Source organism: Brassica napus, chromosome A3, assembly GCF_020379485.1.
Source record: "Brassica napus cultivar Da-Ae chromosome A3, Da-Ae, whole genome shotgun sequence".
Lineage (NCBI taxonomy): Eukaryota > Viridiplantae > Streptophyta > Magnoliopsida > Brassicales > Brassicaceae > Brassica > Brassica napus.
Genome location: NC_063436.1, coordinates 12,113,716 through 12,139,319, shown reverse-complemented (window position 1 = coordinate 12,139,319; position 25,604 = coordinate 12,113,716). Strand labels below are relative to the sequence as shown.

Sequence of the window (25,604 nt, the reverse complement as noted above, 5' to 3'; positions counted from 1 at the left end):
CGCCGATGCCGATGGCGATGCAGTTTTAATTGCAGACGCAGATTTTTTTGGCGATCGACGCAAGGATGTAGTTTAAACGCAGACGCAGTATCGGCGTCAATGAACGAACAAGAGTTTATTAAAAAAATTGATGCCAACGCAGCCGCAGGTAACTGCGTCAACCAAACGAACAGCACTATAATCATTTTGGGTTTGCGCTTCAAAGAATTGACCAATAATAAGATTACAATTTAGAAGGCGAATCTTCCTATTTGCATATAAGGCAAGAAAGTCTTTTTCTTCAAACCTTTTGCTTCTGCCTTTTTAGCCATGTAATGGAATTCATGGGCGGAGGAGACAGACGGTGATCCTCTTCCTCTAGAGCTCGAGCTCGAACTCTTGCTGTCTTCTTGTTTCCTGAACAAACCCGATAACGACTTCACGAAATCTTTGTTGTTGTGCCTTGCTCTTCCCTCTGATGCGCTACGGAAAAGAAGCAAGTCCTTTAGCCTCCATTTCTTTGAGGAAGATAACTTGCAAGACACGCAAGTTGACGAAGACGTAGACGGTATAGAAGAGAAAGAGCCCTTTCTCTGTTCATGACCTTGTTGTACCTCTCTCTGTTCTTGTTCTTCCCATGGATAAGCTGAAACCCGAAAAGGAGAAAGCGACCGAGTGGCTCTACGGCCCGGGTTCTGAAGCCTCTCTCTCCCTCTTTCCTCTCCAACGCCGTTGCGAATGTTATCTATGGCGGCCTCGAAAGGATCTGCATCTGTAGGTTTCTTTCTTGGCGAAAAAGCTTTGCGGAGGATGTCCTTGCCATGAGCAATAGGTGATCTTGGAGAGGAATCTGGAGATGAGAATTTGTAATGAAACTGTTGATTATCTAACTGCAAATACGGAGGAGGCTTCAAGGGTTTGATTTTGCCTCCATCAAAGAGCTCTTCTGCGAAAAGCGACCTAGTCTCAGATTTATCACCGATCTCGAAGGCAAAATCATCAACAGTATCTTCTTCTTCTTCATTGTCAGTGATCTTCCTCGGACTGCCTGCCTCCTCGTACTCTCTGTACCACTCTGTGATTCTTCGTGGGCTTGTTGGTGCGCTTAAGAAGCAGCCACTGAATTTTCTTGGCGAAGATGGAGCAGTTAAGCTCATCACTTCCATTCTTCTTTTTCTGTCTTTCTGAGAACTGTCTGATTTGCGATGAGTTCTGAGATATCTCAAGGTTAATGAGAAGAAGGGAACTAAAAAGGATCAACGAAGGCGAGAGGAAAGAGAGAACTTAGACCGTTTTTGCTGACCAAATCAAATACTTTAAAAAGCATCAATTGGGAGTAATTTCAAAACAAACCCGATATTTCTTTACTTTTATGTAATGTCATATAATTTTCAATCATTGTATCTCTGTTCCAACGAGTAAATGTGTGTTATGTATTTAAAATGTGGAAGACTCCCTTGGTCAGTAGTTTAACCAAGAATTCATTAATGCTTCTATACAAAAAAGTTTGAGTTTTAATTTTTGGAGAAACCGGAATTATGCGAATTAAAGAAAAAAATGCTTACAACATATTTACAACATGGCACAAGGAATACCGTAGCGGCTCAGGTGATGCAGTCAGGCGTGAATCTTCATACGGCAGGCAGAATTGTCGACTGTAGAATCGTCTGTAATATTTCTCATAGTTGTAATAGCATAATTATCCAGTGTTAAAAAAAAAACAACTTAAAAACATTTTAGAGAAACTTTCGTAATTGATTCTTCCAATATCTACTAATTATATTTATTTCAACAATATTTTACAACTAATTTATAAACATCAATGCGTTGTAAATTTGTATTCCCCAAAATATTCAAATTATGTGTTTACTTTATGTTTTACTCGTATTCAATTTATTGTATTGAAGTTTTAGTTTTCTAAATATCAATTTCTTTAATTTTCTCTCTATATAGTAAACTAGCAAATGTATAAATAATCTATACTATTAAAAGGAAAATAATTTAAAAAATCTACTTACACAATATTGTTGGAGAATTTTATTAGACTATTAATATTTTTTCCTTACCTTAAATTAGACTAACAATATAATACCATATATTTTTCTAACAATAATATAGTCAATACTTTTATTTAAAATCGTATGAAAATCTTAGAAAATCTTAAATAATATTTCCTTTTTCAAACTAAAATCAAATCCTCGTGTTGCTCTTCAATAATTAAGCGATGAAGTATTGCTATTCATATGGATATCCTTAGCCGAGCAATAACAAAAAAATTAATCACCTACGAATAAATTATTTGTTGTTTATTCTAATTTAATCTATTAATTTCATACCGGTCAAGTAATCTTATTTCTAATATATTGTATGATTATTATTGGTTTGAGAAGATTATATCATGTGTCAATTAGTGTGTAAACGCATTTATTACAATTTCTTCTTTTAAAATATAGGAGATGAGAAGTTGAATGAAAACTAGGGTCCTCTTATATATGGTTAAGTAATAAGTTAATAATAGTTTCCCACAACACAATTGGTTAAAGTTATATATTTAAGTTAAAAATATATTCTTAAATATGAAAAACTTAAGCAATAAAGAATTTTGACTTTTTCAAAATCTAAATTCTAAACCCGACCCGAAATAACTAATCCAAACTTAAAACATTCAAACTCAACCCGAAGTGTAGAAATACCAAAACGGATTATATACCCCTATATCGAAATAACCAAATATCTGAAATACCCAATCCGAACCGGAACAAATATCTGAATGTCTACTCCTAGTAGCAACTATTTTTTTCATGTAAGCTCTAATTTCTTCACAAAATCAAACTGGTATTCTTCAAACACAAAAAAAAAAAATCATTTGTTAAACCACATTGATTCTCGATAAAAAAAAGCCATCAAACTTGAACCTTTTTTCTACATTTTATTCCAGTTTTGGAAAAAAAAAATATGTTTTTAATCGCCGAAAGAGTAATAATAGCAAATTAACAACAGTTTCCACATCAACGTTTATAAAAAAAAAGACCATGCCTGATTTTTATTTAACTTTTCTTGATTTTAATATTCATTTTTAACATTAGATTTTTAATAATATTAAAATTATAATCATACTAATAAAATATGAGAAAATCTCATAAATCGCAATTTTAAAATTTTATCACAAAATAATATTTAAAGAGAGAAAATACCAAAATAATACTACATTCCAAACATTAAACTCTAAGCCATATTTCCATCTTTAAATATTAAATTTAAACTTTAAGTAATAAACTTTAAATTCAAATAGGAAATATATTTATTTATTACCATTGAATGAGTGTTATTTAGAAGATTTTCTCATTTATATATTATTGTATGAACAAATCTGTGACGACTAACGAAAGTAAAAACCAATTAGATTGAACTTCTTTGAAATCTCCTATATATTAGAAGTGAAACGTTACAACATTTTAGTTACGATATGTGTCATCACTAAAATGTTTTTTAAAGTCTCTAGAAATTTAAGTTGGTATATATTATACATTTTCATTAAACTAAGCATGAAACTAATTAACAATTTATGATTATTATTTTTTCTATTTTTCTTAATTAAAATCTACTGAATTACCAAAAGTGAATAAAATATATATTTGACAATTAATAATTTTAATAATAAAGATTTAATAACAATTTACATATCTTCCATTATTTTAAAGTTATGTTATTAAAATAAATTAAATAATTATAGTAACCACATAATAAAATTTTAGATTTTTTCGTATATGTTATATTTTGAATTTTTAGAAACGACTATAAATTACAAAAATTGTTAAAAATTTCACATTGAAAATTTTATGACCAATAGTTTAAAATTTTGTTATAATAAAATACAAATAATCAAAAAACTATATGAGTGAAAATCACATTTAATTGATATTTAGATATATATATATATATATATATATATATATATATGTCTATGACATGATATAATTATGGTAAACATGCAAAATTAGTATTTAATAATTATTATTATATAAATTTCATTCTGCGCATGTGTACCGATGAGGCGATGATCACCTAGTTTTAATAGTAAACAGCAACGTAATAGCCGCCTTTCATTACTTTTCAGTCGCATGTGTCTAAGTAAAGATGAAAATATGGAATATAACGATGGGTGGTGACCCACTTCATCTTTGAATTATCAATCAAATTAGACGTCGTCATTGACCATATGGTTTTCTATCTTTAACGTGTGGTTGTTGAAAAAAAAAAAAAAACGTGTGGTTGTTGGATTTTTCGCAAACATATTAATTACATCACGAGGCCAATCTACCAATGGACCACAAAATATTTTAATAAAAGTGATGGAAAGACTTTCTTTATTTTCCTTCGTAAAAATCGATTTCACACACGATCCAATCAGCTTAGACCCATGTTTGAAAATACACCAGACGCAAATCAGAAAATAAGTCTTCAACTTATGGATATACCAAAAAGTTGAAGATTGAATGGAAACTAAAGGGTGAGTAGTAGGGATATTTCGACAGGTGGTGCATTTTCATACATAAACAAGTGATAAGTACCTAAACTTTCTAAATAACACGAAAACTAACTTTGGCTAACTAAATATTAGTCAAACATTAAACACATATGAGTAAGCCTATACGTGGAGTAGAAGGTGTTTATACGTAGTCAAAACGACGTCGTTTTGATAATGAAAAAAATTATGCTAGCACCAACACTTTTACTTCCTACGTTGACCACCGGGACAAAGCACATATCAATATTAATTATACTATTTGTACATAATATACAGACTTGTAAACTCTCTTTTTTTCTTCCTTTGTTTAGAACCCTGAAAGCTTTTCCTTAAACCTTTGACAAGTTTTTCAGACTCGACAATAGATCTGGATCTTGCATGGTGTTACTTGGATCAGCTTCAAACTCAAGTCTAGGAAGTCAATACATGTACCAGAAATGCAAAGGATGGACTACTGGGTTTAGGCTTTGGGGTAGTGCCCAAGGTGCAAAAGCACAGAGTCCCCATCTTTTCACCAAAATTTCTTTATTGCTTTAGGGTCTTAAATTCTGAAGTTTTTTAAAATTAAGGGTTCAATTTATCAACCACTAACCTAGGAGAATTTTTTTTATGGCACAAGGTCTAGTAACGTTTTGAGCCGGGCCTGATGAGGACTTTATGAAACTTAGAGTATTTATGGACAATTAGTAAGCAGGGCCGGCTTACAAGGGGGGACAAGCGGTGCGACCGTCCCGGATCCGAGCCCGTGTCCCCCCGTGTAATGATAAATAAGGGGCCCAATTTTTTATAAATCTATATTTTTATATATATAAAAAATTATAAATACAATAAATAAAACTGAAAAGGGCCCAAAATTATTTGATATGTATATAGTTTTATTTTCATTACAAAATATACAAAATATTATTGATTAAATTTTAAAAAATATTTTAAACATTATCTCTATATAAATTTTAGAGAGTAAAAATTTTTTTTTTTGCCCTAGGGCCCCTAGCAGTGTTGAGCCGGTCCTGCTAGTAAGCAACCTACTTGATCATGAAATTTTCTGGACCAGATGGATAGGAAATGGAATGGGAGAACATGCATGATCGAGAAATGGACTTGTCAAACCAATATGGTCCAGATTTTAATAAACGGAGGAAAGCAAAGAAAGCTCTACTTTCCTTAAGGTCCAGATTTTCTGTGGGAATCAATTACAAGTAACCAAATAAATGCAGAAAACATAAAGACACAACAAAACAAATTTAGAAAAAGTATATATTTATTTCAAATTCGTGTAAGAGCATAGCGATTATTACGAATGATTATAAATGCTTCAGTCGCGAGAGCCGTCAGCGAGTTCTTTACTTCTAGTAACTTGAACCCTAAACCTAATTTGAGTCGCATCTTGATTACAATTTTGGACTGAACTTTATGGAAGGCTACCTACGTACCTCTTTCGAGGATCAAGTCGAACATAATTTAATTTAGAAAAAAGTAGAACAAGAGACCGAACTGCCTGTGCGAATTTGTCTAGTATGCGTGCAAGTCATAGAAACCGAACTTGTCGAAAATAAAGCCTAAGGTTTCTAAGTGCAAAGAGTTCTAAATGCCTCCAGAATCGTCCCATGCTCCTTGACTTGGCTCTCCTTATATATGCTTCCAGTGTCATCTCTTTGCGGAAGTTTTCTTTATCTTCTCTATATTCATGTTTATCTTGGAAAATTCACATTTATCCTCTTTTCCATTTATCCTTATCCAAGTCGAGTTAAACTGTCACTAAATTCGGGCATATTCTCATATTAAACCATAAGTGAGGTTTTGTCATGTTCTAGGCCGTTTCAGGCTGTCCGATGTCCATTTTCTATATCGTTGGACTTAAAATCTCGACAGATCTAAGGTGAAATTGATTGTCGAATCCAACAGACCCTAAAAGCCGACCCATCCCAATGACTCCTCTTCATGCAGCTAGCTGGAACTCCAAGAAATTGTCGTCAACAGACCTGCTCAGCCGTGCGGCGGACAGATTCGGGGCAGACACTGCCGATCAAAGGAGAAAGATTGAGAGGAGTAAAACAAAGAGAAATTTAAGGATTTTTTTTAACGTTGCTCCTTCTAAAACTTTTAGACAAGCATCAAGGAGTTTTTGGTACTTTTGTTTGCCCTAAAAATTAGCTAAGTAATTACAAAAATCTAATCTATTAAAACAGAATCCTAATTTTTATCTACTTAAAAATATTGTCATTAACTTTTGGACCTATTTATATCTCATTAGAGATAAATGTAACATCCCTTAACTTTTGGACCTATTTTTATTTCTAATATTTTTGTTAGTAACTATCCTATATCTATATTAATTAAATATAGTAACTATAATTGATATATGTATAAAAGATATTTATATTCACGAAACTGCAATGGTGTATCTAGGAATATGCAAGATTCAGAGCTATTTTCCAGAGCTATTTTGGATTTTTTTTTTTGGCTTTTCGGGTTGTCTGTTCGGGTTCGGCTAATAACACTTCGGATTCGGATATATGACGTACCACCCTACAAGACCTATTCTGGGATTTTTTACATTTCGTATTGGATATGGATAGGGTTCTTTGGTTTAAGTTCGGTACAGACTTTGGTTTACGGATTTTATGCTCAGACCTACTTTGAATAAAGAGAAAATACGATATATAAAATTTTTACCAAAAAATTATTCCGCGCTTTAGCGCGAGTCAAAATCTAGTTTATGAATTATTCTAGTCATTACATGTATTATTTGAGTCATTATAATAATTTCTCAACGTATATTAACTAGCGAATTAATAGGAAAAATGTGTATATTATTGATGATAAGAATGGTACAGCTATGGGGATCCAAATGTACAAAATTGCGTTATTATAAAGAAATTGGGATCTCCTCTCCTTCCTCGCTCTTTTTATAGAAACTTAAAAATGGATCGTAACAGCCACGTGATCTCCAGGCTTTGATATCTCTTAGATTTTGGTTTGACCATCTATATGAGAAGACTTCCATGACCATTATGGTCCTACTGTTTTCTTTTGGGTTTTTGTATAATTCTTTTGTGACAGAGAATTTGGAATAGAGTAAAATCCACCTCTAACAGTAATTAATATTAGGGCAGGAGCACCTAATCAAATGTCAATTTACTTAAGGCAAAATAAATGGTGGTAACACAAGTGAAAGTTTGCAAAATAGCTTTATCCATCAGTCTTATGTTCATTCTTATCCCTTGGAATATTTCCTCCCCCCCCTCCCAGCTGAAAACACATGACATGCACAACTCTTACATTCCCCATACAGAAGAAACTTTCAGAGGGCTGTCTTCAATGGAATCGTGTTGGTAAGTACTCGCCAACTCTAAGAGGAAAACTGTAGAATTCTTCGTTCCTGCCATCTCCGTTCCTGTGTTGAAACGGCTTCCACCACGCGATTCCTCTGTCATTGATGGCATGCCTTGCTTCCAACGTGTTATCTAGTACTGTCGCCACAATGATCGCAACAAAGGGAGCCGAAGCAAAGATCGTGTTAAGTATATCGTTGAACTGCACCACAAGTCACCAGGAGATTGCATTACGAAAAATAAACATCGTATAGTGTAAGTATTATGTCACCTCTTCAGAAAAAAACATCAATCTATATTTGGAGTGTTAAAAATATTTGCCATTAGATCTTTAAAAAGCTTACCCATCCGCCAGCTGTTCTAACAGGTCCATATCCTGCTCTTGTAGTGTTGGAAATGAAGTACTGAGCGATGGAAAGACTTAAAAAGAGAGAGACACCAACAACGTACATGTTTCTCATTGAATTGTTGTCCGTGAACTGTATAAAGGATATACCCACAGCCGCTGTGCCAATCACGTAACAAGAGTATCAGAAGCAGTTCCTACTTGCAAGTGTAGTAATTTAGATTCATTATACCACATGCTACTACTCACCAACAATTCCAAGTAGTATACAGTAAACGCCGGCAAAGATGGGAAGCGGGATAGAAGCGAAGAAGGCACCAAATTTTCCTGAAGTTCATTAAATACAATACAGATTTAAAACTCAAAATGGCAACTTTTATTAACTGAACCCTATTCATCAAAAGACGATTGACTGGGAAGGAAAGACTAACCAAATATGGCGAAAAATATCATGAAACCTGTTGATACCTGCACCACTCTTCTACTTCCTATTCGTGTGAGTCCAAGGAGACCCACATTTTCGCTATAAATAAAAGATCTTATGGCTTTAAATATCAACATGAAGAGAGTATACTTCAATAAAAGACATGCTGAGAGGAGAGGTGTTTACAACTTACACTGATGCAGTATTGCCAGTAATGGAACCAAATATTCCTTCAAGGAGTACACCAACACCCTGTAAGGAAAATATTACACATTAAACCAATTAGTTTAAACATTGGAAAATTATAACAAAAAAAGACTGTACCTGCAGTCCGACACTGCGAGAGACGACATGTGCGGGAGGTGCTGTTGCTCCAGCTAGTCTAGATGCAGCAAAAAATACTCCAGTAGACTGAAAAATTGGGATACACATACATGATACATACCAACAATAAGAAGAAGAGCCAGAAATGAATGTGTTGTACCTCTGCAGATGCGACAATAGCAGCACCGAACATTCCAAACACATGACTCGCTCTGAATATCGGAGTCCCCCACTGGAACGGGTACGGGATGCTAATCCTGTTAAAAAATGAGAATTGAGCAACCGACTCTAAAGATATCTGACCTTGGATGCAAAAAAAAAAACAAGAATATAAGAAACAAACCAAGGAGCAGCGGACATAAGAAAGGAGCGATCTGTGCGGCAACTTAGTTTTGTTGCAACGGAGACGTTGTTATATGCGCCAGAAACAGTAAGGATAGCAGCAAAAGCCCAGATGAGTGCCAAGCAAACTAGTAAAGCGTATCTTTCAAGTATCATTTGGATATTTCGGAGAAGAAGTCTAAGATACTGCAAGACGGACATCAATATTCATAACTATACATCTAAAACAATCACCATCGTGTACAAAGAGCTAAAACAAAAACAAAAGGCAAACTTGTTGTGAGAGGATCAGCAGAATCAGCATTGGTAGACCAATCTCCACACAGTTTGCAAGCTGTAAAACTTCACATGGTAAGATAGGAAAAAGTTGTTAAAAGCTGATAGTATTTAAAGATGGAACCGTTACCAATGGGAAGCCTCTAACGAACAGTCCAAGGCCCGTAAGAGTAACCACCGGCACAACAATAATGGGACTAAAGATTCTGCATTGAAGAAACAAGTATTCTCAAAAATATTACAACTTCCATCGGCTTCTGAACCAACAATACTCTATATTGATTTTATATCACCTTATCAAGTTCCCCCACGCTTGACCGTATCCAATTATGATGTTGACGAATGAAGAAATGATTAGAGATCCTTGTACTGTTCTCATTGTATGCCGGAACCTCTGTAAGAATGGGAATGGCATATAATCAAGAAAATGTAACAAAAGTAGCGCGGAACTATAAGAGTGTTAATATACCTGCTTCTCGGTTTGGAACTGACCATCGTTGTAATCTCTGATGATAGACAACACAGGGAGAACATACGCGAATGAAACTCCCATAACCGTGGGAAGCCTTGTTCCTATAAGGGTTTGTAGCAGGGTGTTTATTCCCGACATAAACAATATTGTCTGTATTACCCGCGCTTTATCTTCCTGTTTTTGTTAACAAACAAAAAAAAAAATTCCATTTGAGAAAACAATATAGTCCGTCCCCTTCGAACGCCAAATAAAGAAAAACATACAGCATCTCCACCCATTGGGGTGACAAGTGTGTTGGCAATCAAAACAGTAGTCCCGAGCATCACGATGTAATGCTGGAAAGCAAGTACAACCGTCTCATCTGTATGTAGTGAAAGCGAAAATTGATCAAAGATAATGAAAATGAAACAAATTCTGATATTTTTAAAGAGCAAGAATAATTCTTTATATGAAAATAAGTAATAACATACTAACCAGACAAATGATTTATTTAATATATGATTTAAGCTAGAGTATAACTATATACCATTGAAATTGATTAGTACGGCTCAACTTAAGAACGATTATGCAAGAGTCTTAAAATTAAGAACACTCCACACACAAGCTTTATATAGTTTTTTTTGGTTTAAAGCTTTATATAGTTGAACATCAGAAACAAAAAGCATCGAATCTGATTCGGAGATCTAAAAAGATTATTCTAGACACAAGAGAAAGCAAGAACGACAGAGGAGAGATAAGGAGAGAGGGAGGAGTTAGACTCAAAGCAACTTTTGACTTATAAAGTCTTCTTGCATCTGGATCGGAATATTCAATCACGAAAGTAGAGAGAGAGAGAGAGAGAGAGACTAACGCCAAGAAGGGTTAGAGTGGATGCAGTACTGAAGATGGTGGAGTTGCTCCGCCGGAGACCAAGTGGGTTTTGTTGAAATCGCCATAGATGAAACCGGCGGAGGACCGGCTGCAGCCGGTGCCGGTGGATGTTGATGATGGTGACCTGTTTCTACCATTCTTTAATAGAATATCTCTTCTTTTTTAGGAATCTACCTTTGTAGTTGCAGAAAGTTTTCCGAACTAAACCGACAAGCAGAAGATGATAAAAAGAAGTTCGAAGCACAAAAGCGAATCTCGAGACAGAATAAATAAGACGAAGAAAAAATAAAGTCACTTGTTTGCTTTGTGGGAGAGGGAACAGAGTAAATATTTTTTTTTTTAGATATAATGTAGAAAACTCTATATAATGTATGTATAATTCATTTTAGAATAAAGTACTACTAACTCCCCGTTGGTTGTTAGAGTTTAGCTCTAAATTGTTTATTTTGTACTGCTCACTCATTATTAAGGCGAATAATGAAATTTCGTTTTGTCCTCCTCTTCTTGTCTTTTCTAGGATTCTTTATGGGTACGGTCAAAACTATACCAATGTTTTTCGATATATTTTATCTTTTTTTTTGTCAACATTTCGATATATTTTATCTACATTCGATTTCTATAGCTGTACAAAAACATAGCACATTTTTTATAAATTTTAAAATTTCATATGTAATCAATAATTTTTGAGCGAAAACTTTAGCTGCGGTTAAATTATTAACACCACCTTGTAACGTAACGTTTATTTATCAAAAAAAAAAAACGTAACGTAAATTGGCTTCCATGTCCATAATGATTTCTAATTAGGTTTTTACACGTGAGTTGATATTAACAATTGTTTGACGATTTTAACTTTACATCAACCGATTTTATTCTTCCCGCATTCCCACTTATAGGTGAATAGTTCTGTCAGTCCCTCTCAAACCTATATGTGCATTATTGTTCTGTGATTCATTCTCCAAAACATGTAAATTACTCTGAAGCTTTCTCTCTTTTTTTTTTCTTTTATCTGAAGCTTTCTCTCATCTCTTTTTTTTTTAAGTCTTATGTATTTTTTTAAAAAAAATAGTTCTTTCTCATGTTCTTTCCTAACTAGTTTTCATTTTTTTTTCTCATACTTTTTTTCCTCTCCTCTCACTTTTGAACAATATTATATGTTTCTTACTAAAGTATTCATATTAGATTTTTTTTTTGTCAATTAAATTTTTCATTTCTAATGTCTTTAAATATGAAAGCTGAGTTAAAAAAAAAAGGTTTCAACCTATTACAAAACTCCAGAACAGTCTTAAGAAAATTAACATAAATTTGCATCCACACATTTTCTTTTCAAGAAACACTTTATTTTATTGCGTTCGTTGAAGGCACATACTTATTTAACTGATTCTCACCCTACATGTTCGGCTCAGAATATCTTAGTTTACGTTGTTCTTGGGAGACGACCGTGTTGAATACTTATGATGACATTATCGAATCGACCAAACTCATTAAAGCACTGTAAGACGAGCCTCCTATTCTTACAGAGTCTTCAACCTGCTTTTTCAATTCATTAGCTCTCCTCCTCATCTCTTTACCTTCATCACCCACAATAAGCTTCCTCACAGCCGTCTCTACGATTTCTCTGTCCAGTTCACCTTCGACCTCAAATGCAGTTTGCCAAACATGTGTCATAAGTCTAGTATTTACCCTCTGGTCCCCTGAGTAAGGCCTGCAGATCATTGGCACGCCACTGCTTATGCTCTCCAAGCTTGAGTTCCATCCACAATGGTTCCAAAACCCTCCCACCGCTCTATGCCGTAACACCTCCTTCTGTGGGGCCCAACTCACTACAAAAGCTCTGTCGCCATGGGTCAGCGCTTGGCTGAACTGTTCCGGTAACGAGTCTACGGAGTTTTGCCCCGTTATGGAACCTGGTCGGATCACCCATAAGAAAGGCTGGTTACTCTGAATCAATCCCATGGCCATCTCCACAAACTCTTCCTTTTGCGTCATTGCCAAACTTCCCATGCTTATGTAGATCACGGAATTTGTTTCTTGCTTGTCAAGCCATTCAAGACAATTTCTTTCTTCCTCAAACAAACTTGGACATGTGACTGCGGAATCAGTCATATGGAGTGGACCAACCGGATATACCTGAACGCCCCAGGTGTCTTCTGCAGCTGATGTGAATACGTTCTCTAAACAACTGGAAGAGTTGTGTATTATACCAGAAGATGTGTCTCTCTTGCTTACGTTGTGGTAAAGTAACATCAGTCTCTCCATAGATCCATAAGCTGTCACAGGTAGATCTTTGTATCGAAAGGGATGAAACTTCGGCACCAATTCTTCAAGTTTAGATCTTGCTTCTGGGCAAAACAAACCCCAAACATCATCAACAAAAAAAAAAAAATTAAAAGGAGACTAAACTTATACAATAGGCTACCTTCCCCATGGTGTAACCATTTGTCTTGGTTCTCCATAAGCATACATCGACTGATCGAAGTGGCAGCTGAAGAAGCACTAAAGACCATCTTGGGCAGATTCAGATCTTGTGCAACTTGTCGAGGGAAGTAGACGAATTCATCATGAATAATAAAGTCAAAATCATCCTTGAGTGTTAGAAATTTTTTCAAGAGGGGTTCACAGAGAGAGTTAAGTTCCAGAATAAAGTCAAGGAGCCCCAGAGACGACATGTCGGATTCAGACAAGCCATCGTCGATGGTGAAGAAGTTGATACCCGGGAAGTCAGCGGAGATATCGTAGAAATTGTATTGGGTTCGAACTATAGTTATGGCAAAGCCTTTGGAACATAGGAATGAGGCTAAGTTCATCATCGAAGGTAAATGACCTTCGAATGGTGCAGGAATCATCAGCACTCTTTTCTGACGAATCTCCTCCATGATATTTTTATTCTTTTCTTTTCTCTCACTAATCCTCGAGTTTGATTATCTTTATCAAGAAAAGGTCGCTGAGTTTGATTATTAGTTGTTGATCAGTAACTTCGTGGAAACGGGACTTCGTCATTGTTTTTGTCTTTTATCTATAAAGACAGTTGACCATTCACTTGATAGCCAGTTTAATTAACGCAAGATTAATTAAGATTCATAGAATTCGGTATCTTATTGCTTCACCAGCACTTAAAGTAATCGGACGCAACAGGTCATAGTTTTTTACATTAACGCTAACTTAATTATGATTAGGAAGAAACTATATGTCAGACTAATCATGGTAAACATGTGAATCAGAATATAATTATAACTAGATCTGAATAAGCAGGATAATTTTTGTTTTGAAAACTTGATTTGATTCTATTTTTTATGGATATTAAGTGGTATCTATGTAGCAAACTAAATTTGGTTTCATTAACTTTATTTTTTTATCCTTATGCTTTACCTTTATTTTGAACAATATATACATGATTTTTTTTGAAAAATATGTATTTGTCTTCAAGGAAAACTAAGCTTTCTTCCGCTCAAATTTGACAGTGCAAATTTTAGTTTCCATAACACTCTTTCCAAATTCCGGTTTAGGCTTCTGTTTTTTCTTTTCTTAAAGTACAGTTTTTTCATGTTTAAGTTCTAAATGGTTGAGTGAGTTTCTCCTGCTATGAACACGATGTTAACGACCCCAGTACTTGCTGAGGAAGTTAGGGTTGCAGCCTTTTCCATCAAGGAAGATAGTGCGCCTGGAGCAGATGGACTAACAGACACATTTTACAAGAGATTTTGGTCCATTGTGGGTCCAAACACGGTCAGAAAAGTGCAGAGTTTTTTCAGGACGGCAGTTTTACCTGCTGGATGGAACCATACTCAGATTTGCTTACTGCCCAAAGTTACTAACCCATCAATGATGATTGAGTTAAGATCCATCAGCCTATGTTCAGTTGACTATAAGATCATTTCTAAGATAGTTTGCAACATATTGAAGAGAATTCTACCTGATATTGTATCAGATACTCAAGGTGTTTTTGTTAGTGAGCGTCTTATCACTGATGACATTTTAGTAGCATATGAGATGGTGCACGCTTTGAGGAGGAAGGACGGGATTGACAGTGAGTTCATGGCTATCAAGACACGGATATGTCAAAGGTTTATGATCGTGTCAAATGGTGTTTTGTTGAGTTCCTGCTGGAGAGGATGGGTTTTGATAGGAAATGGGTGACATGGATCGTATCCTGTATCAGTTCTGTTACTTACTCGGTGCTCCTAAACGGTAGACAACATGGCTTCATAAAACTAGAGAGAGGGATCCGACAAGGAGACCTCTTATCCCCATTACTTTTCATTTTGTGTGCTGAGGCCTTGGTGAGTACTCTTAATCAAGCTGAGACGTCTGGGAAGCTGAATGGCGTGCGCTACCTGCTTTTTGCCGATGATAGCTTGCTACTTTGTAAAGCAACTGCAGAGGAAGGAGCGGAAATAGTTAAGAGACTGAAGAAGATCCTATCTAGGATTACCTGAATGTTTACGTGGTTCCAAAAGTAAACTTCTGAGTTTTATTCAAGAGAAAGTTCGGAGACTTAGAGGTGGGGGCTCAAAATACTATCTCAAGGAGGTAAAGAGATCATTCTTAAGTCTATGAGTATGGCATTACCGGTCTTTGCGCTGTTATGTAAGCAAGCCTGGAGAATATGGTCTAACCCTCAGTCTCTGTTGGCCATAGTCGCCGCTCCTACTCTGGAGTTTCAACGTAACTTGAGGCTGAGCTTTTACGCTTCTATTGGGCTTCTAATGGCTTGTCGATACTTATTTTTAAATTGGTACAACTTAAACACGTTTAAGTTTTACATTTCTTTTTTTTTTGGTGGGCAGTTTTACATTTCTTTAGATAAATGACCAAAAAATAAATTCACTTCCGTTCTGCATGCATCCCTATATTCTACAAATTAGGGTGTTATTTCAGTAATGGAAAGTGGGAATAGAATATCAGATATTTCAGTTAGCTTAGTTTTCGAAATATATCATAGTTTGTAGTTTGAGCAAATCAAAGCAAATCAAAGTAAATATATCATAGCCAGGTTAATTAATTAAGTACCCTTACTTCCAAAAATATTCAGACAAAACGATATAAGTTGGATATGGCATCAGATTCTCCAAGTAAATTTTATGGAAGCAATTTTATTTCTTCTTCCAATCACTTTACAACAAATCAATTCACCACATTAACTTCTCTGCAAGCAAGAAGTTCTCATCACGCATCATAAAGACCAAGCTTAACAGGAGAACCTAAGGCATTAATCCAGTCTCCTTGTAAGAATGGCCCCACAGTATAATTCAAAGCTTCTTCCTTGTTTATGACCTTAAATCCAGGCCACGTTACTCTGGAAGCTGTATCTCCACTTGGTCCTTTGTTTTTGTACTCAGCGTAATACAGCGTATCTATTGCAAAATCTGTCTCTTCCCATCTCAACCATCCAACTGGGTCGATCACATCTTCGATGGTAGATTCCATTACAACCGTTCGAGAATAGTTCTTCCATGGTCTACCGAGATAACTCTTGTACTCGGCCTTCACGGGCTTAAGATCTTCATTTGCGGTGATTTTACATTTATGGATCACAAAACCGGTCGTTTGAAATTTGTCAACGCGTCCTTGAGCAGACACCGTGTTCTTTTGTCCTGATAAACCCTTTCTAATGAAAATGTTACAATTCTGGAAGATGGCAGCCGCATCTCCGAATATGAAGTCGATTGTTCCGACTATCACACAACTTCTGTAGTACTGGCGATGCGTGTAGGCATACAATGTGTCTTGAAAGCCTTCAAATCGGCAGTTTAGGAAAACTGATCTATCTGATTGGACCCGTATTGCGACAGCTTGATGTTCATCAGGCCCTGCCGTATTTCGGAATCCCATTGACTGTGCCATGAACCCTTCCCCCTGGGCAACTGTTAAAGAATTAAACCAACATTTTATAAAAGATTTTAGTTTTGATTCACAAAGAAACTTAAAGAATTCATGTTAAGATCTATGGGAGGTTTTACATCAAAATTAATTTACAATGAAGCTAATGCCCCGCCTCTTTTAATACTCAAATATTCGATATGAGTATATGCATGCATACAGTTTATATTTGGAAACACATGTCTATGATCTATTTTGGAAAATAAAATCTAATCCACTTTTTTCAATCTTGGCGGGTCATTTGTACCGTAAAAGCTTATAATATATACCATTTTATTTATAATCCATCAAATATCTCTAAACTAAGATTTTACATTGTTCTGGAACATAATCAACCATTGTTTATTAATTCTTTTGAATTTGTTCTTAGGGTGAGTATGAAGTTCCAGATAAAAGAATTACCGAATGTTGCTGTGAGAAAAGTGCGGATTTTCTTTGCGTGGCTTTTATTACCGGTAACAATAGTCTTCTGTGATCCATCTCCGACCATAGTAAGGTTCGCCTTCTTCTTATCAACAGTCACAGATTCGTCATAAACACCTTGTTTGACGTAGATGATGTACCTAAAGATTTAAATCACACCAAAACCTAAAAACTTAGCTAACTTGACGTAATGATCAACGTTATGAAAGGATTGTGTGTCTACGCACCTTCCCTCATATTTTTCAGGCATTGCTTTGAGAGCGTCATTAATGGTTGTGAAATTCCCACTGCCATCTTTAGCGACGGTGGCGTTAGGATTCAAAGTCTCCACATCAACAGCCCTTAACATCCTTCTATCCTCGTTGGTTACCCAAGAAGGGATTTGGTCAAGTAAATGTCGTGTTGCGAGCTTTTCAACGGGAGAAATATTTGCGTCAAAGGATTTGATCAATGCCAGAGAATTGCTGGTCAGAACCTGAGAAGAGTTTACGCTCTTCTTTACTTCAGATTTTAGGTTTCCTTCCTCAAACCCGTCAATGCATGTCTCCTGATAAGACATGACAGCGCTTAGCCAGTTGTCCAAATCGGGAACAATTTTCACGAAGTTGTTGATCTCTGTGCCGTTGACTTTGTCCAGTGATGCGACAATTTCCTCCTTTGCGTCTTCAACAAGCAACTTACATTGCGCAATGGCATCTTTATCGTCCTGGTTCTCAGTCTTGAGACTCAAGACCTTCTCTAATACTCGGTCGAGATCTTCATTGACAGCTTCAATGGCAGCTTTCAAAAAGGTCGTCGGGCTTTCTAAAGCGAAACCCTTCTCTGTTCGGTTCTTGAGGGTATTCTCGCAGCTTACCTTGTACAGCGTTGTGCTGCAAAGGGTTTCGATGATTTTATCGGCCTGACCAGGCTTCACTGATTGCGCTGCGGCAACAGGCGCTTTCGGAGTTGGGCTTGCGCTCTGGCTCTTCTTCTGGCTATCCTTAGCGTCGTTTTTGTGGTTATTCTTCGGTTCTTGTTCATTTTGCTTCTCGAAAGCGACATAAGCAAAAGCGCCTCCTATAATGGCAGCAACAACCACAAGCAAAGAGACCGTTCCGACAATGATCCTTTTCCTGAACTTCCGCTTTCTGTTAGCGTTTACGCGTTCTTGGATCTTGTCGAAATCCTGAAACGCCATTTCGATTTTTTTTTTCTTTTTTTTTTCTTTTTCGCTTGGGGAGAGAAAGAAATGAATCCCCTCTGCTTTAGAAGACGGCCAAGGCAGCGAGGTTAAAAGGGAAGATGAATCCCTCTTTAAGTTTTATTTTTGGCTCTTTTCCGTCTTCTCTCCCCTGTTTTTGATTTCTTGGTTTCAGTTTTATTTGTTACTTTGTTGCCATTCAACGAATGAACAAATGTGCTCTGGACAGGAGATTTTTGTGGGATGATGTCCATTACTTTTAACTGGAAAAGGACAAAATTTCATGCCTGCTAAATTTGGTCTTCTTTTCTCCAATTATGTATTGACTATTGAACTAGATTTGGTCAAAAAAAGAGTCAATTAATTTAGCACCTGAGTTGGAATCGTTTTAGGGAATCTTTGTTTTTGCGTTAAGATATTTCATATGGATGCAAATGCTTAAAACATGTTTTAGCACCTCAAATTAATGACACTCTTAACAAAAACTATGTGAACATCTAACAATAATAAAAGGGGAATAAGATCAATAGGTAGAGTGTCCACGTCAGCAATTAAAATCATCCAATGGGGTTGGTTCTTTCCTCCACGTCAAACCAAAATTGGGTTGATCTTGGGCTGTTAATTTTTTTTGATCCGTGAAAAGGGAAGAAGCCCAAATCTGGGAAAATCTTATAATGTCGACATCTCATCTCTTTGCCCTTTCCCCTTCTTCTTTTAACTAAGATGCTTGACCATTTGTTGTGCCTCTTTGGATATCACGATCTATTCAAACTCCGATCAAAGCAAGTGTATCGGTTTCAGTTTTTACTTTGATTTCCTTGAAGCCCTAACTAGAAATCCGACAATAGATCCACTGTACAATCCTCCTTCCATGGAAACTCTTTCCTGTGTTTGTGCTCAATTCCAAGATGGGAGGCGAATGAGTATTCTTTGAAGCTTATTCAGATGATGAAGCTTACGCTGGCAGATAACTCCTTCCGACCGATCTCGAAGACGTCATCCCACGTGAAGAAGGAGGAGGAGGAGGAGCTAATTGGAAGAGTTGTAGCTGATAAAGTGGGGGAGATACGGAGGGAGCTCGAACGCCAGTGTGGAGTGTGCGCAAGCGCAAAAGCGTGGGACGAGGAGAATAAGGAAGTGAGAGTGGGACGCAGGGAGCAAAACCCACAAGCCATTTTCAGTGGAGACAGACAGACAGACACAAAGGTGTGTTCTAGACAGACTCACTGGTTGGTATTTTTCACTTATGGGCCGGCCACAAGAATGGGTCCGTAACGGAGCTGAGCTAAACAAGATAGTATGTCTTCATGATGTATCCCTTTCTTTGATATTTTATTTTGGTTTATTTTAAAAATCTTTTGAATTTCAGTTATATAATCTTTATTTGTTATGCTAATGGTATTAGGGGATTTTTTGGAACAAATGTATTACATTTAGTTTCGTGCTTTTGTAATATCAACGAGATTAAGATTGAAGAAGTAAAGTATATGAATCTTACATTGTCGGCGGTAGCTATATTAGTTAATGTCGGTTTGGTTTTCTTTCTGATTCGATCTCATACATTAAACTCACAAACAAAATTAACTTGGTTTGGTTTATAGTTGGGAATGGGATTGATTAGGTTTTGGACAGTCCAAGGAAGTGGGGACATCGTTGATAAAGACAGCAAGAAAATCGTGTCAACGTGTTCAAGTTCATTGCATTTTTCATAAGAGACTATATCCGTATACATATACAATGTACATGTTCTTTCTCAAATATATTGTGCATTTTGGATCAAAGTAAACGCATTATCTACTTTTATAGATGTTGCTTGATTGTCAATTTCAAACCACCCAAGTAGATTAGGCGCTTCTGATAAGCTTTCAAACTCTGTTTATATCTTACAGCTATTGATGGAAACTCATTAGTCTTCGTGATTCTGTTTTTTTTTTTGAAGATTACAAGCTGAGGAATCTCATGAGGATTTTAAGATGTTGTGTTGAACTGGAGGAAAAGATGTTGATATAAAATTATCTACCAAACAAGCGTGTACATTTTCATATTCGGTAGGTGCTTACTTTTTTGTATCCTGTTTCAAGTTTCTTTTACGAAAAAAACAGCGACTTTAATTTCTTTCCCTATTGTCAATTAGATGTAAAGCATAGACCCTTTGGATTGGCCAAAACGGATATACATAATCCAAGGGAAAGGAAGAGGGAAGGCTTCAACCGTAGAGGATATGAGTCGTGTGGATCAGAAAGAAGTCTCAGGCAGATCTCAGCGCTAATTCTTATCTACTATCCCAGGGGACAAAGCCTGCTTATGGTTCTTTTGATCAAACGGTGCGTATTTGGAACATTGAACCTCACACTGATCTAATATCTTTGTCTTACGCTTAATTATAAACGTTTGCTTCTTTGTGATTTTACAACTGCGAACATTTATATATGTTTTTGCTATTAGTGTAGTTTCCATTGAGTTTTTGAGGCATATTGCATAAATGTTGGTCTTGATGACCTTTTATTAATCTAACAGATAACAAAAAAGAAAAAGAAGCTAGAATCACTTTCAGCGTAACATCAATGAACTCTCATATTAAACAAACCCGTGATTATTGATTCTATTATTAAGAAAAGTAATCTGATACAAGATTGATATATTAATTATCATTATATTTAAAAATAATATGAGTTTCTCAGCAACTGATGCATTTGTTTGAAGTGGTCTCTCTGCAATAGGTAGCAAGTATATCAACATACGTATAGTTTGGTGTTCGTTACTTTGTTTTACTTCTCTTTTAGTGTTTCTATACCTGATTTTTTTTTTACTGAGATGTTTTGACAATTTAAGAATGAAACTAAGATGTGTTTCTGATATATCTGACAGGAAAACCTGGTTACGATTATCAAAGCTTTATCATATTATGTTCATAGCAAAGGGCTTAAGCTTGGAATCTACTCTGATGCTGAGTATGTGTATATACACAACTGCCACTCATTATTATGGTAATGCAAGTGCAAAGCAGAGTTATTAAGATTTTTGATCTAACCACTAACAATTTTAACAATACCTCTCATTTAGGTTCATAAGAGATCAGAGATCGCTGGTGATATAGATTGGTGCCAGTTTCATCTTTTGCGACGTATCTCCTTGATGTTTGAATGACCATATTGAAACATACAAGCCGAAGGAGGGAACATACGACTTGGTAGCAACCAGAGATATCTCATTACAGAACAAGTTCCATACAAAAGAAATGGAATCTATAGAGATAACTACTCTAGAAGATGAGAACGAGATAAAAATCATTCTTGCTGAGTCCAAGGAAAGGAAGCCAGCGAGGAAATGGTGGAGCTACTGAAGCAGTTGCAGCAAGCAACTCAAGAAGCTGATGAAGGGAGATCATCCTGGCCTTGCTTGTGAAAAGCTGCGAATGTTTTGAGAAGAGGCAAAGGAAGAAAAGGCTCGACCAGGTACAATTGAGAGCAGTTTATTTGCAGCTAAGAAGAAATTGAGGCTGCTAAAGATTTTTAGAGATTGGCATTAGCTGTTTCCATCAAGGTTTTCGAGAGCGAACATGCTTTCAAGTAAAACAATGTTGATTGTCCGTCAAGCCTAACACTGTTACTAACAGAGTAATATGAGCTTAGCAAGTGTACTCATGAGGCTTAAGAAAAAGCCAACACAAGGGTTGCAGAAATTCTGAGATCGAGGTAGCCAAAGAAACAGAGAAAATAAGCAAAGAGAGGTTGGAATAAATAAACAAAGATATGGTTGGGAAAATGGAGACACTCGCAGAAGCAACTGAGAAGGCTAAGAAGGCTAAAGAAAGAAGTTTGGTGTAGAGCAAGAGGCAAAAAAATGGAGGAAGAACATGTAGTAAAGAGAAAGATTGGTGATAATGGAGCGAACATTGAGAATATTCAAAGGAAGGTCTTATGGGACGAAGCTGCTGCAATGTTTCGGGTACATTACCAAAAAAAATAGTAGCTTAAAAATTCAAAGGATACCAAAATAGAAATAAAGAAATAACAATCATAAACAAGTTTGGTTAACTTCTAATCTTTTTTTGCTTAATGTACATTTTAATATTAAGAAAAAGCTAATTTTGAGTTCTATTTTAAAACTTTTACAATTCTTTATATAAAATTATAATATTTGAAAATAATCCGGGCGTAGCCCGGAACCGTCTCTAGTAATTATAAACATTGCTGAAGTGATGCTTAACTCAATTAGTTTTACTTAAACATATATTTTATTAAAATTAATTAATTTGTTACCAAAACATATTTTTATTTTATTTATAGATAAATTAATTTAAAATCTATAATCGGCTTGTTGTGTAGAGCAGTCGTATAATCCGAGAAAGAAAATAATAACAAAAATTCTGAAAAAAACCAAAGTGAGGAAGAAATCTGTGTATGTTAGATAGTGGATGACATGGTAGTAGCAAAACAGATAAAAAGAAAAATAAATGACATTTGTAGGGGAAAAACTTGTCATCATGTGGTTTAATAGTGGATGACATGGTAGCAGCAAAATTAAGTATTCAAAACTATCTGGCCCGTGATATAGTAGTAACTTCACCGTCTTCATAAATGCATGTGACTGATAGAATACAAGATGTCAACTTTTTTTTATTTAAAATTTTGAAGGTTCAAAAGACACACCCGCATGGGTATCCCATTCGTACAAGTGGGAACTCAGATAATAGAACTCAAGAAAAATATATCTTTAGTAGCTGATATGATATTTGATCCAAAAAAAAAAAAAAGTAGCTGATATGATGATTGGGCAATATCACAAACCGTAAAATTATGTAGATACTTTTTCATGTATAATAATTAGATTTTTATTGGAAGGCAACGATTTCTATACACTTGTTCCAAAATTTTGTGTTATATGCCATTATCATAAGGGAAGGAAGTACTGCCTAACCAACCATCGCCGGTGATAAACTCCGTTGTCGTGAAGTTAAACGCATCTTCGTAACCCATAATGTGATAACCCGACCAGTTGACCCGCTTACTTGTATCAGAACCTGGCCCGTAATTATTGTACTCGCCATAATACAGAGTATCAAGTCCTTCACCACCGGCCCATTTGGTCCAACCCGAACCGTGAATAAATTCATCAATAAAAGATTCCATTAGAACGGTTCTTGAATATCCTCTCCATGGACGCCCTAAATAGCTATTCACTCTAGTTGAGCTATTTAACAAATCTTCCGTGGCAAAGATGGAGCAGTTCTGCATCGAGATCCCAGTGTCTTCATCCGGACTATCTCGTGACTGTGCCGTAACTACAGTGAACTGACCTGGCATTGGCAACTTTGAGACTACGTTGCAGCCTTGGAAAACCACAGCCGCGTTGCCAAATATATAATCAATTGTTCCATATATATCACATTCACGGTAGAATTGTCGGAACGAGTGAGTGTAAAGTGTGTCCTGGTAACCGTCAATGACACATCTGTATAAGGCCACAAAATCCGCGTTAACGCGTAAAGCAACCGCTTGATGCTTCTCTGGTCCCGCTGTGTTCATTATGGTTATATCCCTCGCCAAGAATCCTTCGCCAGAAACCGCTGTGACCAAGTATGAGAACCATTACAAATACAATCTTGATTTAGTTGCCAAGAACTTTAGCTATAATTCAAAATTTTGGTTGCAAAAAGTAAAGCTACAAGAAGTATACAAAGTTTACAATCTTTTAACTTAACTAATCTTAAGCATTTTGATTAGAATAACATAAAAATAAATTCTACAACCTCTTGAACACTTTGAAAGCGTTCACAACCGTTTTTCTTTTCTTTCTGAAAGCAATTTATAGATGTAAACATTAAATGAAAATAAATTCAATAGTCTTAGTTGACAAAAAAAATCAAAATCCACAGTGTTAAATCATGATACACTATGGCCCAATCAATATAGCACTTGCGTTTTGTTTTATCCAAACGAGATCTTATAAAAAAAAGTCAAAGGATATAATTACCAAGAGTAGCAGATCGAAAAGTGGTCCATCCATCTCCGACGCTGCGGTTGCCGGTAACAAACGTAACATCGGATCCATCACCGATCAGGACAATATTAGTCTTGTAACTTGGAATCTCAATGTTTTCGTTATACTCACCTTCTCTTAAATATATCAGCACTCTGTCGTTACTCATATTAGGAGCAAAGCTTATAGCTTCGTTAATAGTTGTAAAATTACCTGTTCCATCAGCAGCCACAATGAGGATCTCACTCGGCTCATACTCGTCATACTCATCACCGGAATCTTCTAAAAACCGGCGATCTTTCTCAGATACCCAGTCGGGAAATAACCCAAGTAACCGGCGGTTCTTGGTCTTGCTATTGGTTTTAAGATGATTGGTCTTTCTTTGTTTTGAAAGAGTCGAAAGAGAATTGCTTACGTGTTTGTAAGTGGTCGTAAAGGAAGTCACGAGCTTTGGCTTTAGTGGACCAGATGCCGAGTCAAGACCTTCCAAGCAAGTGTTCTTGTTGGTGAGAGCAGCGCTCAAGTAAGCTCTAGCGGCAGCTAGCTTCCGTGGATCATTAGCATCTTCTTTGATTTTGGAGAGAGAACGTTTCAGTACGGAAGAAGTTATGTGGTGGAGATCTTTGCAGTCTTGAAGAGAGCCACGTTGGCCCTCAACGAGGTTGTTCGAGATTCCGGCGGCTGAAAGGAGATCGGTGAGTTTTCCAGCCTCGGAAAGAGCTAGTTTGAGGGTTTGAAGGAGGAAAGAGAGAATGTTAGGGCTTATGTTGATGGAGAGAGAGAGTTTTAAAGAGTGGAAACATGCATCTGGATATGGTGCGTTCTTGCAGAAACTTGTGGAAGAGATTTGATTAGGGTTTGGGGAAGTCGGAGATGAATACGAGAAAATGGAAGGAGTGAAGAGGAGAAAGCATAGAAAATAGAAACTGAGTGAAGAGAGAGCCATTGGAGAGGAACAATGTTAATGCATGTGGAGAAGTGAGTGGCATGTTTTAAAATGTTGAGAGGAATGGGTTCACTTTTTACTTCGTAAACCGACAAATCTTTCAACTGTGTTTAGGCATTTTCTAATTTCTACCGACGATTCAATCAAATTGTGTTTAATTAAACTATAAAAAAAAACAATGTGTCTGATTGCTGTTTAGTTTATTAATAAACAAACTCGCATTATTTAACCGAAATTTGGGTTTGTTGAAGAGGCATGCATTTGATGTAAATTTGGGTTTGTTGTTGCTATCTCTAT

The 25,604-nt window shown here is 36.1% G+C and overlaps 5 protein-coding genes and 1 long non-coding RNA gene across 7 annotated transcripts; 1 reads left to right on the top strand and 5 right to left on the bottom strand.

The window, feature by feature from the left end:
* Window positions 1-100: 100 nt before the first annotated feature.
* Window positions 101-1,494, bottom strand: LOC106388381. The gene has a single exon (XM_013828432.3). It carries the CDS (start codon window positions 1,143-1,145, stop codon window positions 231-233), a length of 915 nt encoding a protein of 304 aa, XP_013683886.2. The 5' UTR covers window positions 1,146-1,494; the 3' UTR covers window positions 101-230.
* A 6,087-nt stretch (window positions 1,495-7,581) lies between these two features.
* LOC106438403 (nucleobase-ascorbate transporter 3) lies at window positions 7,582-11,225 on the bottom strand. The gene is made up of 14 exons (XM_013879541.3): window positions 10,877-11,225; window positions 10,290-10,387; window positions 10,024-10,200; window positions 9,848-9,948; window positions 9,685-9,760; window positions 9,553-9,612; window positions 9,280-9,464; window positions 9,097-9,193; window positions 8,937-9,023; window positions 8,806-8,864; window positions 8,620-8,711; window positions 8,438-8,515; window positions 8,187-8,347; window positions 7,582-8,044 (listed from the first exon to the last, which is right to left on the bottom strand). The coding sequence occupies exons 1-14, from the start codon at window positions 11,031-11,033 to the stop codon at window positions 7,826-7,828; spliced, it is 1,647 nt and encodes a 548-aa protein (XP_013734995.2). The 5' UTR covers window positions 11,034-11,225; the 3' UTR covers window positions 7,582-7,825.
* A 991-nt stretch (window positions 11,226-12,216) lies between these two features.
* On the bottom strand, window positions 12,217-15,644 carry LOC106438405 (UDP-glycosyltransferase 76D1-like). Of its 2 annotated transcripts, XM_048775917.1 has the most exons (3): window positions 15,463-15,642; window positions 13,313-15,267; window positions 12,217-13,235 (listed from the first exon to the last, which is right to left on the bottom strand). In XM_048775917.1, the coding sequence occupies exons 2-3, from the start codon at window positions 13,767-13,769 to the stop codon at window positions 12,346-12,348; spliced, it is 1,347 nt and encodes a 448-aa protein (XP_048631874.1). In that variant the 5' UTR covers window positions 13,770-15,267; window positions 15,463-15,642; the 3' UTR covers window positions 12,217-12,345. The 2 variants fall into 2 exon arrangements, with proteins under 2 accessions (XP_048631874.1, XP_013734996.2); XM_013879542.3 differs by having other exon boundaries at window positions 13,313-15,644.
* A 326-nt stretch (window positions 15,645-15,970) lies between these two features.
* Window positions 15,971-18,540, bottom strand: LOC106443706 (probable pectinesterase/pectinesterase inhibitor 13). Its single transcript, XM_013885255.3, has 3 exons — window positions 17,424-18,540; window positions 17,176-17,336; window positions 15,971-16,757 (listed from the first exon to the last, which is right to left on the bottom strand). Exons 1-3 carry the CDS (start codon window positions 18,374-18,376, stop codon window positions 16,060-16,062), a joined length of 1,812 nt encoding a protein of 603 aa, XP_013740709.2. The 5' UTR covers window positions 18,377-18,540; the 3' UTR covers window positions 15,971-16,059.
* Window positions 18,541-18,747: 207 nt separating this feature from the next.
* On the top strand, window positions 18,748-22,480 carry LOC125606891. The gene is made up of 3 exons (XR_007338151.1): window positions 18,748-20,427; window positions 20,514-20,703; window positions 21,248-22,480. It is a non-coding gene; the product is annotated as an uncharacterized LOC125606891 (long non-coding RNA).
* Window positions 22,481-23,197: 717 nt separating this feature from the next.
* LOC106438406 (probable pectinesterase/pectinesterase inhibitor 12) lies at window positions 23,198-25,396 on the bottom strand. Its single transcript, XM_013879543.3, has 2 exons — window positions 24,356-25,396; window positions 23,198-23,948 (listed from the first exon to the last, which is right to left on the bottom strand). Exons 1-2 carry the CDS (start codon window positions 25,305-25,307, stop codon window positions 23,260-23,262), a joined length of 1,641 nt encoding a protein of 546 aa, XP_013734997.2. The 5' UTR covers window positions 25,308-25,396; the 3' UTR covers window positions 23,198-23,259.
* Between the last annotated feature and the right edge of the window lie 208 nt (window positions 25,397-25,604).

Bases quoted from the DNA above. Each gene is read 5' to 3' on its own strand.
- LOC106388381 (XM_013828432.3), bottom strand. From the start codon at position 1,145: ATGGAAGTGATGAGCTTAACTGCTCCATCTTCGCCAAGAAAATTCAGT.
- LOC106438403 (XM_013879541.3), bottom strand. From the start codon at position 11,033: ATGGTAGAAACAGGTCACCATCATCAACATCCACCGGCACCGGCTGCA. The intron at 10,388-10,876 runs GTTAGTCTCTCT...CACTACATACAG, and splicing joins CCACTCTAACCCTTCTTGGC to ATGAGACGGTTGTACTTGCT. The intron at 9,194-9,279 runs GTTTGTTTCTTA...ATTTTTTAACAG, and splicing joins CTTATGTCCGCTGCTCCTTG to GATTAGCATCCCGTACCCGT.
- LOC106438405 (XM_013879542.3), bottom strand. From the start codon at position 13,769: ATGGAGGAGATTCGTCAGAAAAGAGTGCTGATGATTCCTGCACCATTC. The intron at 13,236-13,312 runs GTAGCCTATTGT...TGTTTTGCCCAG, and splicing joins ATGGTTACACCATGGGGAAG to AAGCAAGATCTAAACTTGAA.
- LOC106443706 (XM_013885255.3), bottom strand. From the start codon at position 18,376: ATGGCGTTTCAGGATTTCGACAAGATCCAAGAACGCGTAAACGCTAAC. The intron at 17,337-17,423 runs GTGCGTAGACAC...TTAAATCTTTAG, and splicing joins CCTGAAAAATATGAGGGAAG to GTACATCATCTACGTCAAAC. The intron at 16,758-17,175 runs GTAATTCTTTTA...ATTCTTTAACAG, and splicing joins TTTTCTCACAGCAACATTCG to TTGCCCAGGGGGAAGGGTTC.
- LOC106438406 (XM_013879543.3), bottom strand. From the start codon at position 25,307: ATGGCTCTCTCTTCACTCAGTTTCTATTTTCTATGCTTTCTCCTCTTC. The intron at 23,949-24,355 runs GTAATTATATCC...ACTTGGTCACAG, and splicing joins TTTTCGATCTGCTACTCTTG to CGGTTTCTGGCGAAGGATTC.